At 54.7% G+C, this 16,268-nt stretch overlaps 2 protein-coding genes across 8 annotated transcripts in view; one reads left to right on the top strand and one right to left on the bottom strand.

The window, feature by feature from the left end:
- The window catches only part of SAMD8 (sterile alpha motif domain containing 8), a 67,464-nt gene extending 66,399 nt beyond the window's left edge, over positions 1–1,065 (bottom strand). For 2 of the 4 annotated variants that reach the window (XM_024561420.3, XM_053922330.1), the window contains exon 1: positions 868–1,065. In XM_024561420.3, the coding sequence (XP_024417188.2) occupies positions 868–1,041 (174 nt within the window). In that variant the 5' untranslated portion in view covers positions 1,042–1,065. Of the gene's footprint in view, positions 1–208; positions 239–867 lie in introns of all 4 variants that reach the window. The other 2 variants (XM_045195980.2, XM_045195979.2) reach the window with 2 other exon arrangements.
- A 1,605-nt stretch (positions 1,066–2,670) lies between these two features.
- DUSP13A (dual specificity phosphatase 13A) lies at positions 2,671–15,858 on the top strand. 4 transcript variants are annotated; one of them, XM_045196051.2, is made up of 7 exons: positions 2,671–2,839; positions 5,538–5,745; positions 7,985–8,188; positions 9,194–9,288; positions 12,895–13,068; positions 14,470–14,690; positions 15,411–15,858. In XM_045196051.2, the coding sequence occupies exons 1-7, from the start codon at positions 2,688–2,690 to the stop codon at positions 15,611–15,613; spliced, it is 1,257 nt and encodes a 418-aa protein (XP_045051986.2). In that variant the 5' UTR covers positions 2,671–2,687; the 3' UTR covers positions 15,614–15,858. The 4 variants fall into 4 exon arrangements, with proteins under 4 accessions (XP_045051986.2, XP_045051989.2, XP_045051987.2 ...); XM_045196052.2 differs by lacking the exon at positions 2,671–2,839 and adding an exon at positions 3,746–3,883; XM_045196054.2 differs by lacking the exons at positions 9,194–9,288; positions 12,895–13,068; positions 14,470–14,690; positions 15,411–15,858 and adding an exon at positions 3,666–3,883 and having other exon boundaries at positions 7,985–8,120.
- Positions 15,859–16,268: the final 410 nt, after the last annotated feature.

Genomic DNA, 16,268 nt, shown 5'->3' with positions numbered 1-16,268 from the left:
GAAATACAAATAAAAAAGAAACATGCTGTTAAAAGAAATCCAAATGGTATCTTTATTTTCAGAATCACGCCTTTCACCACCTTTCCTAACATCACTTCCCTTTTCACATTTTCCCTAGTCTTTTCGGCAAACACAGCTCCTCCCACCCTAGATTTTAAAAGGATCCACAGCCCACAAACGAGAAAGCCCCATAATCCAAGTATATTACCTTAGTGATCTTCTACGATTTGAAAGACACCTGTGAAGATACCCAAGCCCTAAATTAGGTCCCCAAGGGCTCCTTTTCTTTTTAATTCCATTTCTTTTTTTCTGGCCCTTTGGGCAAGACTACTTCCCACCCGAGACCCCTTCCTCTTCCAGCCAAACCCAAATCGTCCCTCTAATTACCACCACCCCACTTCGGTCAGCTGTCTCGTGTGTCCCAACCCGGCTCCGTCTCTCCCGCCTCGCGGTAACCCCGGCCCTGGCCCCGCTCCTCCGATCCTTCTTCGCCCCCACTGCCAAATCCCAGAGCATCTCTGCCTCCGGCTCCACGCTCCAGCGGGACCCCTGCAATCTCCTCTCACTACCCTGCTTTCACAAACCTCCAAGTCCTTGTCTCCCCCACTCTCCCACTCCCTCTTGCCCCGAACCTCTACTTACCCCTCAGCCTCCGGCCATCGCCATCCCCCTCGGGCCCTCGCTCAACAACCTCCATTTCCCTCAGATTCCATTCTAGCGCTGCCTCTCCGGGCTCCCTCAACCGTCTCCCATGGCCCCTCCGGAACCAGTCCTCGGCAGCCCTAGGCTTCATCTCTGACACCCCACTCACCCCTGGCTGCAGGTGCCCCCTAAATTCCCCTCTCCTCAGCCTCAGCTCCCACTCACCTCCGCCGTCCGAGTAGGACTGCCCCGACCCACCTCCAGGTCGGCTTCCGAGCCGCCGTCGGAGTCCAGGGCCCTTCGAGCCCCGCCGGAGTCTACCGCCTCGAGCGGCGGGGGCGGAGCCCGGGGAGGGGACCTGGAGTGGAAGCGCGGACGGTGACGGCTGCGCGCAGGCATCGCTCCTGCCCAAGTGTCCGCAGATCAGGCAACTGCTCTCAATTCAAACCGGAACTGCTTCAGGAGGCGGGGCCCCGCGGGCGGGAGGCGGAGCTCTAAGGGCGGAGGGCGGTGCTAAAACCGGAAGAAACGCGAGCCCCGGGTAGAGAGCGAGAGGACCTTAAGAAAACCCAAGAGCGCATGCGTCAAGCCCAAAGCTAGCCGTTGAGGCCGAAGAAGGAGGCTCGCGAAGGTGGGGCGGGATTGGCGGGATTGGTAAATGGTGGGTGAGGAAAAGGGGAAATTATCCTAATTCCTCTGGAGGAAGCCAGCTTCTCTCCAGGAACCAGCTCACAATGATCATTGTTGCCATTTATTGCCCCTTTATTCTCAGTCCAAATGCTATATAAATAAATGTTTCACTTAATCCTTGTGCCAAAGTCAGTATTCCTACACAAATGTAACTTTAGAATCCATGCTCTTCCCACTCCACTATACTACCCTACAGGAGCTCCCCAACCTATGCCTAGCATTGACATAAACCAAATCCAAAACCACCTGTGACCCAGGCTCCAGCCTCTCCCTTGGCCTTGCATCCCCAAGCAGTGCAAGGCAGACTGCAGTGGCTCTGATGGGGGTGGGGACAGGTTCTGGGTGGACATGCTTACATGGGATGTCCTGGTGTGGACTTTACCCTCCAGCTGGACTCAAGGCCCGGGGCAGCTGGGAGGCTTCCCACTGCAGCTGGTACTTCTCCCAGCCCCATCAGGGCCTTCACGAAGTCATCTGAGAGTGGCAAGACATCTCACCTCTTTTGCCAATAACTAACTCTGGCAGAAGGACAGATGTAGTCCTTTCCCAGTTTCTATTGTGGAGACAAAAGCCCTTGTAATTAGAGGAATCTCCCTCCCAACCCCAAATGTTGCTGGTAACAGGCCGTTAGGCTCTTCAGAAAGTCTGGGGCAACATTGACCTCCTTTCTTCCCTTTTGACGTACACGGCCCATTCCAGCCTTCTCTTTCAAGAAATCAGTCATCTTCTTTACAGAATCATTGTTCAAACCTTCACCCATTAGCCCTGTGAGCACCCTTTAGATGGGGTCCTCCATAGTTCTCTGACTCTACAACTCAGAAAACTTCCTCTGAGCCCTAGAATCTAGAGACTCATCCAACAGCCAAAGGTTCCCACCCAGACCTGCAGAACTTTTCCTATCATTCATCCTTGGAGTCAACTACTTACTCTCCACCCTGGATCTCTACTTTAACTCAGTCCTGAGAATCAAATAGCCTATTCAGTCCTCTAAACCTGTTCAAAAAAGTGTTTCTTAAACATATAGTATGTGTTAGAGACAGAATATCCTTTGTTTCATTTAATCCTCACAATTCTTTGAGGTAGATGTAATTATCCCTACTTTGTGGCTGAAGAAACTGAGGTGAAGAGGTAAAGTGGTTTGCAGAGGTATGTCTGATTCCATGTGGTCACAGAGTTTGAGGTTGGGAGGGTGACCTGGAGGGAGGAAAATGTCCTGTTCTCTCTGGAGGCCCCTGTGACTTGCTGAGTCACTTCCTTCTGTTCCACCTGTCTCTGCCAATCTCTGGGAAGGAGAAATGACACTGGAGAGGCAGAGACAAGTGACTGCAGAGACAGAGGAGTGGGTGGGCTGGCCCATGGCTGAGGCCTCGCTCCCAGATCTGAGGGGACATACCGAAGCCACTCCTTGTCCCAGTGTCCTGGAACTGGAGGCGCTCCTGAGGGCAGGGAAAATCTCTTCTTGCAGCCGAGTGGATGAAGTTTGGCCCAACCTTTACATAGGAGATGCGTGAGTGGTAGCTGGCCTAGAGGGTGTGGAGGTGGGAAGAACAAGAAACAGTCCTTGGGCTCTTTACCAGAGATAGAGGTGGGAAGGGAACACAGAGAAGTAGTTACGCAATGAGCATACTAGGCCAGGGACTTTCTCCAGGACCCCTGTGTAGTCAGGGACAGTGTAGTGACCATATGGGGCCACCAGGGAGAGCAGAGACTTTGCCAGCCTGAAAGAGAGGAGCTCCCTGAAGTCTGCTGGCAAATCCAGCACAACTAAGGAGTTTGGTGGGCGGGCGCCTGGGGAATGGTGATTAAGGGTATGCAATGTATTGGACAGAGAACTTCCCTTCCTAGCCCCAGCCTCTATCCTCTGGACACAGAATGGGTGAGGGTGCCTGACTAAAGGTGAATCAGGAAAGCTGTCACCTCTAAACAGTTTCAGAGTATAAGTAGTTATGAGGTAGTGGCCAGGAGAGGCGGGAAGTGTGTGGGAAGATGGGAAGTGTGTGGGAAGGCATGGGGCAGGAAGGAAAGGAGGGTCATCTAGGCCCCAGGGGTGAGGCAATCCTCTCCTTCCTGTTCTAGCCAAGGCAGGGGCAATGACCTCAAGAAGCAAAGAGGGAATCAAGATACTTCCCATAATACCAACTCTCCCACCAGAAAGCTCTGAGGGTGGCGCTGTGAGCTGTGGATCCCAGCTCAAACTTGCTGGGTTCCTTCTGACTCCCTTTGGACCCTAATGGCTCCATCCCTCTGAAGTAGGGAGCCAGGGAGCCTGGGAAAACCCCCTTCCTGGACCCCATGGCTCAGCCAGCATCCAGCCCCTCCACTCCCCTCCCCAGGGCCACAGCAAATAACCGCTTTGAGCTATGGAAGATGGGCATCACCCACGTGCTGAACGCCGCCCATGGGGGCCTCTACTGTCAGGGCGGCCCTGACTTTTATGGCAGCAGTGTGAGCTATCTGGGAGTGCCAGCCCACGACCTCCCTGAATTCGACATCAGTGCCTACTTCTCTTCTGCAGCTGACTTCATTCACCGTGCGCTCAACACACCCGGGGGTAGGACTTGGGATCTGATCTTACATTCCACCCTGGGGGGGGGATGTCCAGTTTCCCTGCAAACACCAGTGCCCTCCCATCCCTAGTTTGTTTGTTTGTTTCCCCAAACTATAAGAGAAAGTTCATCCAGAAAGTCACAGAGGTAGAAGAAGTGAGCAGTAGAAGAAATGGGCTCAGGAAACAAGCTACTGAGGCAAAAGAAGGACCCTTGGAGCCCAGGGGAGAGAGAGGCAGGGCAAACAGCCTGGGGAAGCGGGCCGGGAAGGGCGCAGTGCACTCCTAGAGAGAGCCCACCGGGTCCTCCGTCTGGAGGGCCTCCCCCGAAGGTCTCAGGGGAGGACCCCAAACATCCCTAGTTTTTAAAAAGCCATCGGGTTTTTAAAAATCCTTTGCTCAGTGCTTCACTCATTTATCCAACTACAGTGCTTCACATATGGGGAAACTGAGGCTCAGAATACAAGGCCAGGCCACAAGTTAGGAGCAGCCCTGAGGCTGAAAGCCAGGCCTCCCAAACAGCAAAACAGTTTTTTCTCTGTATGACTCAGCCTTGGGAAACGGCCATTTGGTAGCTAGATGTCTGGTTTCTGCCCCAAAGTACTTTTAAGTGGAAAAAAACAAAACAAAACAAAACTAATACTCAGGAGACAACAAGAGACCTGGGGAAAGCTGAGCCCCTATTATGTGTTTGTCCTGGGTGAGAGCTGTGTCCCTTGCTACTTGGACCGGGGCTAGCTCGCCTCCCTCTCTGGACTTCAGTTTCTCATCGGTGCAATGGGAGAGACAAGACTATGTATGGCTCGTAGCACTTCTTAATATCCAAAGCACTTTGACATTCATTTGTTCTTCACTCACCAGCTATTTCGTATCTTCTCTGTCAGGCGCTGAGCTAGATGCTGGGAATTTATACTTAGACAAGGCAGGGTGCCTGCCCTCACGGAACTTACTGTATGTTTGGGGGAAAGACAGTCAAAATGTAAAGTATGAGTGCTACTCATACAAATGGGCAAATGTGAAGAGCTATGGGAGCACAGGGCAGGGGTGCTCCATTCAGAGGATCAGGGAGGTGGGGCGACTTCCCTCTACAGCAGTATTCCCTGGGCCACAGGCAAAAAGGATGAGCTGCTCTGTTATTCAGGTGATACCATGAGTGGTCAGGAAAGCCTGTGTGAGGAAGCCACCTCTCAGTTGAAACCTGACAAATGAGAAGTTGATGTTAGTCAGACCAAGAGCAGGGAAAAACGTTACCAAGGAGTTGGAATGGCATGTGCTAAGGCTGGAGGTCAGAGACCACGACAGCTTCAAGAAACTGAAAGCTATCCTGTGTTCCCAGAGCTGAAGGTTGAGGTAGGACAGCCTGAGATGAAGCAGCAGGATCAGCAGGGGTCAGTTCATGGAGGGTCTTATGAGCTATGCTAAGGAGTTTAGACCCCATCCCAAGGGCAGGCAAAATAGGTGTTGGTTTACCCATTTGACAGGTCAAGAAACTGAGACCCATAAAGCTTGAATGATTTGCCCAGGGTTTGTCACGGAGTACACCCAGTATTTGTCACCAAGTACACCTAAGGCAGAGCAGGGAAAGGGACTTGGGTCCCACCCCAGCGCCTGGGTGGGCCCGCTGGTGGGAAAGGGTCTTTCACCAGGATGTCTTCTTCAGCCAAGGTGCTGGTGCACTGTGTGGTAGGTGTGAGCCGCTCTGCCACACTGGTCCTGGCCTACCTCATGCTGCACCAGCAGATGTCCCTGCGCCAGGCGGTGGTCACCGTGAGGCAGCACCGATGGGTCTTCCCCAACCGAGGCTTCCTTCACCAGCTCTGCCAGCTGGACCAGAAGCTGCGGGGTGCAGGCCGGAGCTGAGGGGCCAGGTGAGGATTGGGCCAGGTATGAGGGGACAAGGGGGCAAGGCTGGGTGCAGTGACAAGTGAGAGGTCAGGTGAGAGCTGGGCAGGGAACATGGAGGGGGGCCAAGGAGAGTTGGAAGTAAAAGATCAGATGACGGTTGGTAGGGAACATGGAATGGGACCGGCTCGGAGGTCAGTTGTCAGGGCTGTGCCTGGCTGGATGTGGCCCACTCTCCCAACTGCTGGGCTCCCTTCACCACCCCAGGGTCTTATCAGGGCCCAGCCAAGATCTCTCTGGATCCCTCTCTCTCTCCCAGCCTGCCCAGATTCTTCAGACCCCAGAGAGGATGGAAAGACTAGGAAAGAGGGGTGGAAAGCACAAAATGGAAGAGGTGAAACCTTCCTACCTGGCCCTGAGGCTGCCCTGCCCTGCCTCCTTGGCAGAAAGCCTCTGGGGCAGCTCACCTGAACCCCACCGAGGCGGCAGCCCAGGCAGTCCTGTGGCTGTGGCTGTTGAATCGTCCCACACCTCTGTGCCTCTGTGTAACTTCCTTCAGCCCTGAGGGGAAAACGCGGTGCAGCTCTGAGTTTAGTCAATTCTCCTGTCAGCCTGGCCACGCCATTCCCTCCTGGGGAAGAACAGGTGTCCCTGCCACCATCCGTGACCTCCGCACACAGCCCTGCTGATGTGAAGGTCTCCTGTCGTCACGCCAATCCATTCTCTGCCTTAGACGCAGCGCCCCGCTCCCTACCTGCCCCCACCCAATCTGATCTCAGATCATCAGAAGGACCCTCCATAACCTGCCTGGCTCTCCGGTTCTGGGGACCCCTTTAGTGCCTAAAGTCTTACTGAAGTCTATCCAGGCTCCTTCCTGTTCCCATTTACCCCCGCCTTCTTGTTCTGTGTCCCAAGGGGCAATGGCACAAGGGGAACAGATCCCTAACACTTCCTCTCCCAAGCCGATTCCCTTCTGTCAGAGGCCTCCGGGTCCCCAGCTGCCCAGTGTCGGGCTACCCCAGCAACAGCAATGCTGCTCAGGCCCACCAGTGGTCGCTGAGGTGCTGCGTTAACTTCGCTGGCAGCAGCCCTGTGTTTTCCTCCAGCTCAGGCGGGAGGAGGCAAGTGTGTCTCTTCCTGGAATGGCACCAGGATTGTGAGGGAGGTGCAGAGTACCTCCTGCCCTTCTCCCACCACACCCTGGTGGGGTCTGTCCCTGGCTGGCCCCAACAGCCCACCTTCTTCACATTCACATCCACCCCCACAAGGGCCATCAGTTGGAGGGTTAGGCCTCCGGAGCTGCTGTCTACTTCCCTACTCCTGCTACCCAAACTGCTCCCTCCCTCGACTTTGCTGCACCACATACCACCCACTGGCTCCAAGCGTCTGTCAGTAGCGGATGGGTGACTGGCCAAGGCTCTCCTGGTAGCTGGAAGAGCGACAGATTTCTCCTCCTGCCAAGAGCTTCCCAGGGCATGGCCTGAATCCCTCCTTGACCCCCCGCCCCACCCCTAAAGAGCTGTTTTGGTCTCTGAATGCCTAGCCAGCCCAACCAAGGGGGAGCATGTTAGCAATTCCATCCCCACTACTTAGGAGATTGGGGCAGGATGAAGGGCTAGGTTTAGAATTTGGGGGTGAGTGCAATGGAAGAAAATTAGGGTTATGGCTCGAGTTGGGACTAGGTTTGGGGCTAAGCTGTTGGGAAACTTGTAAGGAGCTCTGCTCGTTTGGGGAGCCAAGAGGAGGGCAGGAAGGCGTGTTCCTGCCCTGCTCTCTTTCCTCTAAACAGGTTTCAGGAACCTGGCAGAGCAGCCGATCTTGATCATGCCCAGTCACTCCACTTCCTTGGCCTGAGGCTCTAAAAATCCTGACCTCGAACCTCAGCTTCTTTCCCATCAGGCAGCTGGCCTGGAAGGAGTCATTTGGGCTACAGCATTGCACATTCCTGGGGGTGCCATCCACCAAACAGTCTGTGTGACTGGGCTCCCCAGGAGTGTGCAGTGCACAGCCCGTGCAGCCATACACAGCAGCCCCAGGGCTAGCCCTCAGAATGGTGAGGGGCTATGGGGGGAGGTCATCTCTCTCCATGAGCCCTGGGCCCCCAACCTGCCTCCTCATCTCTCCCAGCACCTCTTGGCCTTACCCAGAGGGCTCAAAGCAGAAGCAGGTTTAGGCAGCAGCTCCTGCCCTGACACAGTGATGTGGTCCCAGCCAGTCTGGGCCTTGGTTTACCTGCCTGTGACATGGAGCTCATCTCTCCCCCAGACCTGGTCCTCACTTCCTGCCACGGGGGTCTGCCGATTTGCCACCCTGGCGCTGGCCCTGCTGGTACTGCTGGAGGCTCTAGCCCAGGTGGACACCCAGAAGATGGTAAGAGCCCAGTGTGGGGTCCGCCCTACGGCCTGCTACTCCATCCGCTTCCTCAAGCTGCCTGCACTTTCTCTCAGTCACTGTCTTCAGGCCCCACAGGTGAGAATGGGCTGCCCTCTCAGCCAAGCCCTGAGGCTTCTTGGCCAGGGACCCCAAGGTCCCTTGGAGGGGGTGGGGCGAGCAGGGAGGAGAACTGGAGGGGATTGTGATTGCACACGTTAGCCCTCGGCCACAGCTGCCTCCACCCGCTCTCCAGGGACTCGGGGAGAGGGGGTAGAGGCAGCTGTGGCCCAGCAGGTGCTGAGCCTCACTCCCTGGAGCTCAGACTTCCGAGACCCATGTAGGGACGGCTGCGGGTGTGCATGTCTCTGTGCGAGTGCCGTCTGGGAGTGGGAGTGGGAACGAGCACTGAAGTTTGGATACATGAGGAGGGGCTCTGGAGAGTAGGGAGGGTTCTTAATAGGCCCAAATCCAAGGCCTCAGATTGATAACAGTTAACCTTAAAAACCATCTCACTGGCCTCAAGGGAGAGTGGGACCTGGGCCAGGAAAGCCTCCTGGGGGAAGGAGGACCCCGACAGAGGGCAGAGTGGCTTCTGGACACACAGCTCCTGACGCAGGCCAGGGCTGGCCTAAAGACCTGCTCTGAACCCCGCTTACCCCTTTGTCTGTCTTCCCACTCTTCCCTCAGCCTGGGTCTTCTAGGTCTTAATCCTCGGCCAGTCCTGTAATCCTTAGCCCCCAACTAAAGCCCCTGGACCTGGCTTCCTATGTCGGCAATGCCGCCAGTTTGTGTGTGATTTCGGCCGGTCTCCTCCTTGTCCTCCTTCATAGAAGATCCTTCCAGCTTTAACTTTCTGCCCTTGCTCCTCACCACCAAGGGCCAAGGGAGCTTTTAAGATGGCCCTGCAATCAACATACACATACACGCATACCGCAGGCCTCCCCCTGCCAGGCTGCCTCTCCTGGAGCAGGGCCAGGTGCCTGGCTGGGTGTGGCACTGACCATGCCATGGGACCAGTGGGTGAGTGGGGAATGGCAGGTGGAGGCCAGGAGAGGGGAGCAGCACATCATGCTTTATAATTAAACTCAAATCAAAAAATAGAAACAGCATCAAGTGTGCAGAGACAAGCGTCTGGAAGTCGGCAGCACAAAGTGCCTGTTAGAGAAGACTGCAGCCTGGGCCAGATACCCCCACAGGTGGGTGAGTGCCCCTATTTCAGGGGGACACAGAGCTTGCTGGGCAGTGAGGGCCAGGGCACCTGTGCCTGTGTGTATTGTGTTGGGGACAGGGAGGGCATTGGCTTGGATTGGGGGATGGGCTGGATTGGAGACAGAGGCACAGTCAAAGCATAGTAGAGTCAGAAAGATCTGAGCTTGAATCTTGGCTGCCACACTTATTGGCTGTGTGACCTTGGGTATATTGCTTAATATACCTCTCTGAGTGTTGGTTTCTTTATCTGTAAAGTGAGGATAATAATATCACCCGCCTCGTAAGGGTACTGTAAGGATTCAATGAGAAAATGTAAGCACTTAGCTCTGTCTTGTACATAGTACATCCTTAGTGAGTGGTGAATATAATCATCATCATCAGCAGACAGAGAACGTCAGGAAACACAGACATAAAGACCAAATTTCACTGTCCCTTGGGAAAGTTACCCTCTACCCAGAATATGGCTGAGGCTTGAATAGGTAATGGTAATAATAGTAGTGACAATAGTATTGCAAGATGCGCCGTTTATTGGACATCAACCTTGAGGCAGACCTTGTGGGAAGTGCCTTACATTTATGACCTCATGGGATTCTCACCGCAGCCACACTGAGGACACTAGCTCAGAGAAGTGCACAGGTACAAGCTACAAACACCAGACCTAAGAACTCCGCCCAGGTCTGTCCTCCTCCAAGGTCTGCAAGCCGAATGCACAAACCCACTGATCACCATGGGCAGTGGGCCCACCTGCCTCCCTCTCCAAGGCTTCCTTCACCAGACTCTTCAGAGATCTCTGTCCTGTGCTCACAGTCCCATCTGATCTGGCTGGGGAGGAGGAGGCAGAGGGAGTGGCAGTAGGGAAGACCAGGGGGGGTATCTTCTGGAGCCGAGAGGGTGGGTGGCAAACAGCTGCCCCCTGTGCCGAGAAGGCCTGTGCCTTGGCCTAGGCCTGAGGCCACTGGCATGCAGGATGTGCTGGGAGGCTTGGAGCAGCAGGAGCTCCTGTGAGAGGGTTGGAGGCAGAGGCAACTGGAAGAGTGATGCAGCGAGGAGGAGAGATACAAAGACAGAAAACAAGTCTGAATTTGTCCACAGCAGCAACACAAGAGCAAGCAAGCTGCTGCCTACAGAGGCAGCTGTTCAGCTTAGAGGGGAGATACAGGAAGGAGACCGAATGAGGGCCAGAGTGAATGGGGAGAAAAGCCAAACCAGCTCTGTCCGGTCTAAAGGTTGGGCCCTGCTTCACCCTCAGGTGGCTGAGGAGGTGTAGGAGGAAGTGTTGGGCAGGGTCCCTGGCTGTCCAGGCGTATGGGGTGGCTGAAACCAGGGGAGCTGCAGCAGCCACCAACTCCCCTTCCTTGGGTGTGCATGGAGATTGAAGGATGAGTCAGAGGGCAAGGGTCTGGGCCTGACTCAGCTGGCAAAAGTGGGATGGAGCAGCAGGTGGGGGATGCATGCATGAGCATCAGGAAGGAGACTCAGATGGGACCTGACAAGGAGTGCATGGAAAAGCGCCATCCTCCAGACCTGGGCATAGGTCCTCTAGGAGGCTGAGCAGAGGGCTGTGGCTTAGGAGCCCCCAATCTTTGATCCCTCTGCTATCTCCTCTTCTGCCCAGGAGCCTCCCTGGGGGAGGAGCTGGGTCCAGCTCTCTCAAATGAATCCTGGCTGCTTACTCCCAGGCACAGCTGGGATGCAAGGCACGTATTGGCCACTGGAGGGCAGCCTTACCCCATACCAAGCTCAAAAGACTGAGCCCACGCTTGCCAGGCTTCCCAAAGCCCCATCTGCTCTGCTTGAGGCTTAAGCACCAGCTGGCGGCTCCAGACCAGTGTGGCTTTTGGATGACCCTGGGGCCTGGAGGCTTACCCCACCCTAACACACTACAGTGCTCTCTACCCTGTAGTTGCTGCATGCCCAGCCACTCCTCTCTTATTCTCAGGTCAGACAGCCAGAGACTCCTCAAGTCAAACAAGACCAGGGTATTTTAACACGAGAAGAGAAATGTGGCCAAGACAGGAGCAAAGCCTTGCTCAAGGCCACAGAATAGATGATGGCCAGACTCTCCTCCCTCTCTCCAAAGTTCTCTTCCCACCACTTCAGGTGGCAGCCTCCCATCTCCATGGGGAGTTCTAGCCCAAGAGCCTTTAACCCCAAAGAGCTGTCCCACAGAGAGAAAACCTGTGGTTTGGCAGGGCTGTGCTTCCCTCCTTAGAGGCCTAGGTCTGCTCTCAGGCCCCACCCCCATGGGATCCAAGAGGAGGACCTGGAATTCTAGCCGCTTCATAGCATTTGTGTTCTGGGCGGAACCACTCCAGCCCCATTCCGCTCCAGTGCTTAGTCCTGCCCCTGTCCCCACTCCCCCACTCCTGGCCCTAGACCATGCCCTAGGAAGGCGGCAGGCCACTCAGCCTGCCCTGAGAGATCGCATTGGGGGATGAGGGGGAACGCTGGGTCTTCACTTCCGCCCTGCCCAATGGCTGCCCGCTGTGTGAGCTTGGCCAAGCCAGTGGCCTCCTGGGTGCCTGTTTCTCTTTCCGGTCCTGGCACCGCCTACCAAAGAGAAAAGATGTTTTTTCCAGTTTGTACCCTCCCTCGATACTGGTTGAGGGGGCCAAGGACTGTTAGCCAAGATAGGCACTCCTTCCCAGCACAGCACCAGACCCAAGTTCTGGTGCCACTGACATCCCAGCTCAGCAGGGTCGCCGACTCCCTCACCCAGCAGACTCCTGAGACCGCCCACCCCACCTCAGTGAGACCTGACCTGCAGCGCTGGCCTGAGTCGTGGGGGTAAGGAGGGAAGTCCCAGGACTTGTAGGCACACGTGTAACAGAACACCAGGCACCCCTGAAGAGCTGGGTGAGTTAATGACCGCTCTCTGGAGTCCCCAAGGATGGTAACTGGAAGGCTTGGGGATTGAACTGCAAGGACCACAAAACTGGATTGAAACCACAGGTTTGCTACGTATCAGCCATGTAGTTTTGGGTATCACTTAAAAAAAATTTCTCTCTGAGCTTCAGCTCCTCCTAGTGCCACAGGTGAGGCACTAGGCCCCTAAAAGGCATTAGCTCACCCAGGATGGAAATGCTAACAAATGTCGTTCATAGCCCAGGCCCCTCACTCCAGAGATGGGCTCTGCTCTCCAGGCACCTGAAAATGAGAGGGTGTGGGGGCCTGAGGGCCAGCCCGGGAAGGAGCAGAGGAGGGGGCTTGAGATGAGTTGCCCCCGTTGTGAGGAGCCACGGCCATCTGAGGTCTCCATCCTACAAAATCTTAAGTGAGCGGCAACTTAAGGGGTTGGGTCTGCACTGACTCATTGCCACAGACAAGGAACTCCAAGGACCCCTTGGCCAAAGTTTCTGACCTCAGGGGCCTGTGGAGAAAGCAGGAGTAACAAGGGGTTGATTGTTCCTTGGGAAAGGGTTGTGGCCTCAGCCCCAGCTGAGCTGGTTAATAACCTCACAGGAACTAGCTGAGGCCCTTCCGGCCTCATCCCACTGCCACCTGGGCTCTGCACCACTCCTGGGCCTCTGGGTCAGGTGCACCCACCTTCTGGGAGCATGCCCCCAGCCACCGCGGTGTCCAACCTGTTCTAGGATGGACTCCCTGCAAAAGCAGGACCTCCGGAGGCCCAAGATCCACAGGACAGGCCCAGTGTCCCCCTACCAGCCGCCGACGCTGTCCTCGCTGCAGCGCTTGCTGTGGGTCCATCGGGCCGCCACGCTGAGCCACATCAATGAGGTCTGGCCCAACCTCTTTCTGGGAGATGCGTAAGTACGACCCTCGCAGGAGAGTGGGGGGAGTGGGGGGCAGCCTCTCCCAGAGCCCTCTGTGGGCACAGGTGACACCCTCTTTGCCTCCCGTGATCTCTTTCCACATGTTTCTTCCCTTTCATAGAAATCATTCTTTTAACTGTGGAAGTAGAACCCTTGTGAGAAAAGTGTACAGAGCTTATATGAACAGTTTCACCACCCAGGTCAAGACACAGGACATTGCTTGTGCCTCCAACGCCCCTTCTGACCTCTTTCATGCACCTAACAGTGTCGTTCGTCTGTCTGTCTGTCTTTTAAAGTCAGGTGATGGAACCGTATCGTGTGTGCTTTGTGCCTGGCATAACCTGCTCAGAATTATAAGACTCACCCATGTTATTATATGTAGCAAAAGTTCATTCATTGTTTCATTGCACAGGTACCCCACAATCTGTCCATTTTATCACATACAAACACACGAGATGTTTCCACTTTTGGGCTATTACAAACAGTGATTCCAGAAACATTCTAGTACATGTGTCCTGGTAACACATACGAGTTTCTCTAGGGTGTATACAGACGATGAAATGGAGTCATTTTTTCTAAAATTTTTTCTTAAAATTTAGAACATATGGACCAATATATGTGGATTTTAGAAATTTTCCTTAATATTGAGAGAATAGGGATAAGTATCTTGATAACAGTATGGCAGACATGCTGTCCCCCCCTAAGATAACCAGTGATGAAATCCTTGTTGACTTTTTAAAAATGCACACACACATACATACCTAAGTGCTTTTCACATTTTTTTTACAGAAACGCTATCACTTTATAATCCCATTTTGTAATCTGCTTTATATAAAAAGCTTTTTAAGTGGAATCAAACTGCATGTTTTTAAAACCTTCTTAAACACCGTTGTGTTTTGCATTCTGCACTTTTCACAGGTTCTTAACACAGCACGGAGGCCTTTCCTTGTTTACCTCTATCTCATACCACACTTTAGTGCTTGCATAGTATTTCATTTACTGTACATAATCTTCTATTAGAGGATATTTAGTAATTTTCCCCCAGGTTTTCACCATCTTCAATATCATTAGATCCAATTTACAGATATCTGTGGGCACAGTTTGGATTCTTTCTTTAAGTGGCTAGAAGATTTGCTGGACAAAGTCTATGTACATTTTTAAGGCTTTTGATGCCTGTGGCCAAATTGCTCTCCAGAAAAGTCAGCCTGAGTGGAAGGGTCTCTTGAACTCTGACTAGAGGAGTCCCTTCATCCCAGGCCAGTTCACTGGTTCCAGTCTCTACCCTTGGGAGAGGTGGCAGAGGAGGGAAGGGGACAAGTTCTGGCCCCGCCAGAACGAGCCAGGGAGCTCTATCCCCACCTCCCAATTGCCACCGCCTCCATGCCTGCCCTCCAGGTACGTAGCCCGGGACAGGAGCAAGCTGACCCAGCTGGGCATCACCCATGTTGTGAATGTTGCTGCGGGCAAGTTTCAGGTGGACACGGGTGCCAAGTTCTACCACGGGATGCCCCTGGAGTACTACGGCATCGAGGCAGAAGACAACCCCTTCTTTGACCTCAGTGTCTACTTTCTGCCTGTCGCTCGATACATCCGGACTGCCCTCAGTGCTCCCCGTGGTGAGCTGCTGGGGAAGGGACTGGGGTGGAGGTGCGGGTGGTGGGGTGGGGTCTGGGACTCTCCATCTTTCCGGTAGCACTGAGAGGTGGAGTGTCCTTGAGCCACAAACCTCTCCAACAACCCCCCCGCCCCGTGGGGCAAACAGCTACTGCCATTCAGTGAGAATCCCCTTCAGAGACACTGTGGAAACCACAATCACAGACATAAGTGAGGTCCAGTGTGGTCATCGGTGTAACCATATCCCTCAGTAAGAGACCAGGGGTCGGGCAGAAGGTACAGGACCTGGGAAGGGCTCCTGAGCTGGCTCCTCTAAAACGGAGCTTTGGCATAGGCCTGCAGGGACGGGGGGAGTGCAGGTAGAACTTGGGGGAGAGTGACAGGCAGACAGCCCCTGTAACCTCCACAGACCAGGGGATTCCAGGAGTCCTGTCCTCCCCTCACTCCCACCGACTCACCAGAGTTGCAGAGGATGCCGGAGGAAGCACCTTGAACCAGGAGAAGGGAATCCCAGCCACTCACCTTAGCTCTGCTGCTCACTTGCTGTGTGACCTTGAACCAGGTCCTCTCTGGACCTCCTTTGCCCCAGCTGACAGTGAACACCACACCCGTGTTCCCAGACTGTGATAGGGGGGCTGAAGGAAATCCACAGTGTCTCTGCTTCCCAAACGGGTGGGCGGCACGAGGGCAGCTAGTTGACGCTGGGCCGGGTCTCTCTGCAGGCCGCGTGCTGGTACACTGTGCCATGGGGGTGAGCCGCTCGGCCACGGTCGTCCTGGCCTTCCTCATGATCTACGAGAACATGACGCTGGTGGAGGCCATCCAGACGGTGCAGGCCCACCGCGACATCTGCCCCAACTCGGGCTTCCTCCGGCAGCTCCAAGTTCTGGACAACCGCCTTGGGCGGGAGACGGAGCGACACTGACCTGGTGGACAGCCGGGAGCCCTGACCCTCCGGCCAGTGTGGCCCAACCCCACCAGCCTGGCCCTGGGGATGGCAGCCTCTGCCGTTTCCCAGTCACCCTGAGATGTACATAGCGAGTGGGCTTAGCTGAGGCTGAGGCAGGGAGAGCTGGGGCCAACCTTTAGCAGGTGGATTTCCCTGACCCAGCCCAGAGATTCTTTATGCAGAAGAGTTCAGTCTGTCTCTATAATAAAAGGTTCATCGTCATAAAGACAGGAGACCTTCTGGTGGTTTGTGGGGTGGTGGCTCGCTCTGGGGGTGACCACGACATCCCAGAAAGCCGGCCAGCTCTGATTCAGTGTGGTGGCGCCTAGAGAAGGGGCCCGAGCCCCGTCAAGGCTGCGTGAAGGAGGAGGGCAGGTGAGAGTCAGTCAGCGACACCACCCTTGTGCGAGATGGAGGACGGGATACAAGCTCTCAGAGTTAGCTGAGCTTTCTTCATCGTGTCGTCCTCACGCCATCACCCCAGGGCTAGGTTGCCTGGACGATGACCAGAGTTCGGGGCATCGCTATCCTCTCCGGGACACCCTATCAGAAAAGGACAATCGAAACTCACTGTGCACAAATACAGCACCTCTTGAATCCAGCCAGCCTTTTCATTTACACTCTCCTTTCA

The sequence above is a fragment of the Desmodus rotundus genome, chromosome 4 (genome assembly GCF_022682495.2).
Source record: "Desmodus rotundus isolate HL8 chromosome 4, HLdesRot8A.1, whole genome shotgun sequence".
Classification (NCBI taxonomy): domain Eukaryota; kingdom Metazoa; phylum Chordata; class Mammalia; order Chiroptera; family Phyllostomidae; genus Desmodus; species Desmodus rotundus.
The sequence above is the reverse complement of the archived record's forward strand: the minus strand, read 5'-3'. Positions and strand labels throughout refer to the sequence as shown.

Bases quoted from the DNA above. Each gene is read 5' to 3' on its own strand.
- DUSP13A (XM_045196051.2), top strand. From the start codon at position 2,688: ATGGCTGAGGCCTCGCTCCCAGATCTGAGGGGACATACCGAAGCCACT. The intron at 8,189-9,193 runs GTGAGAATGGGC...ATCAAAAAATAG, and splicing joins ACTGTCTTCAGGCCCCACAG to AAACAGCATCAAGTGTGCAG. The intron at 13,069-14,469 runs GTAAGTACGACC...CCTGCCCTCCAG, and splicing joins AACCTCTTTCTGGGAGATGC to GTACGTAGCCCGGGACAGGA.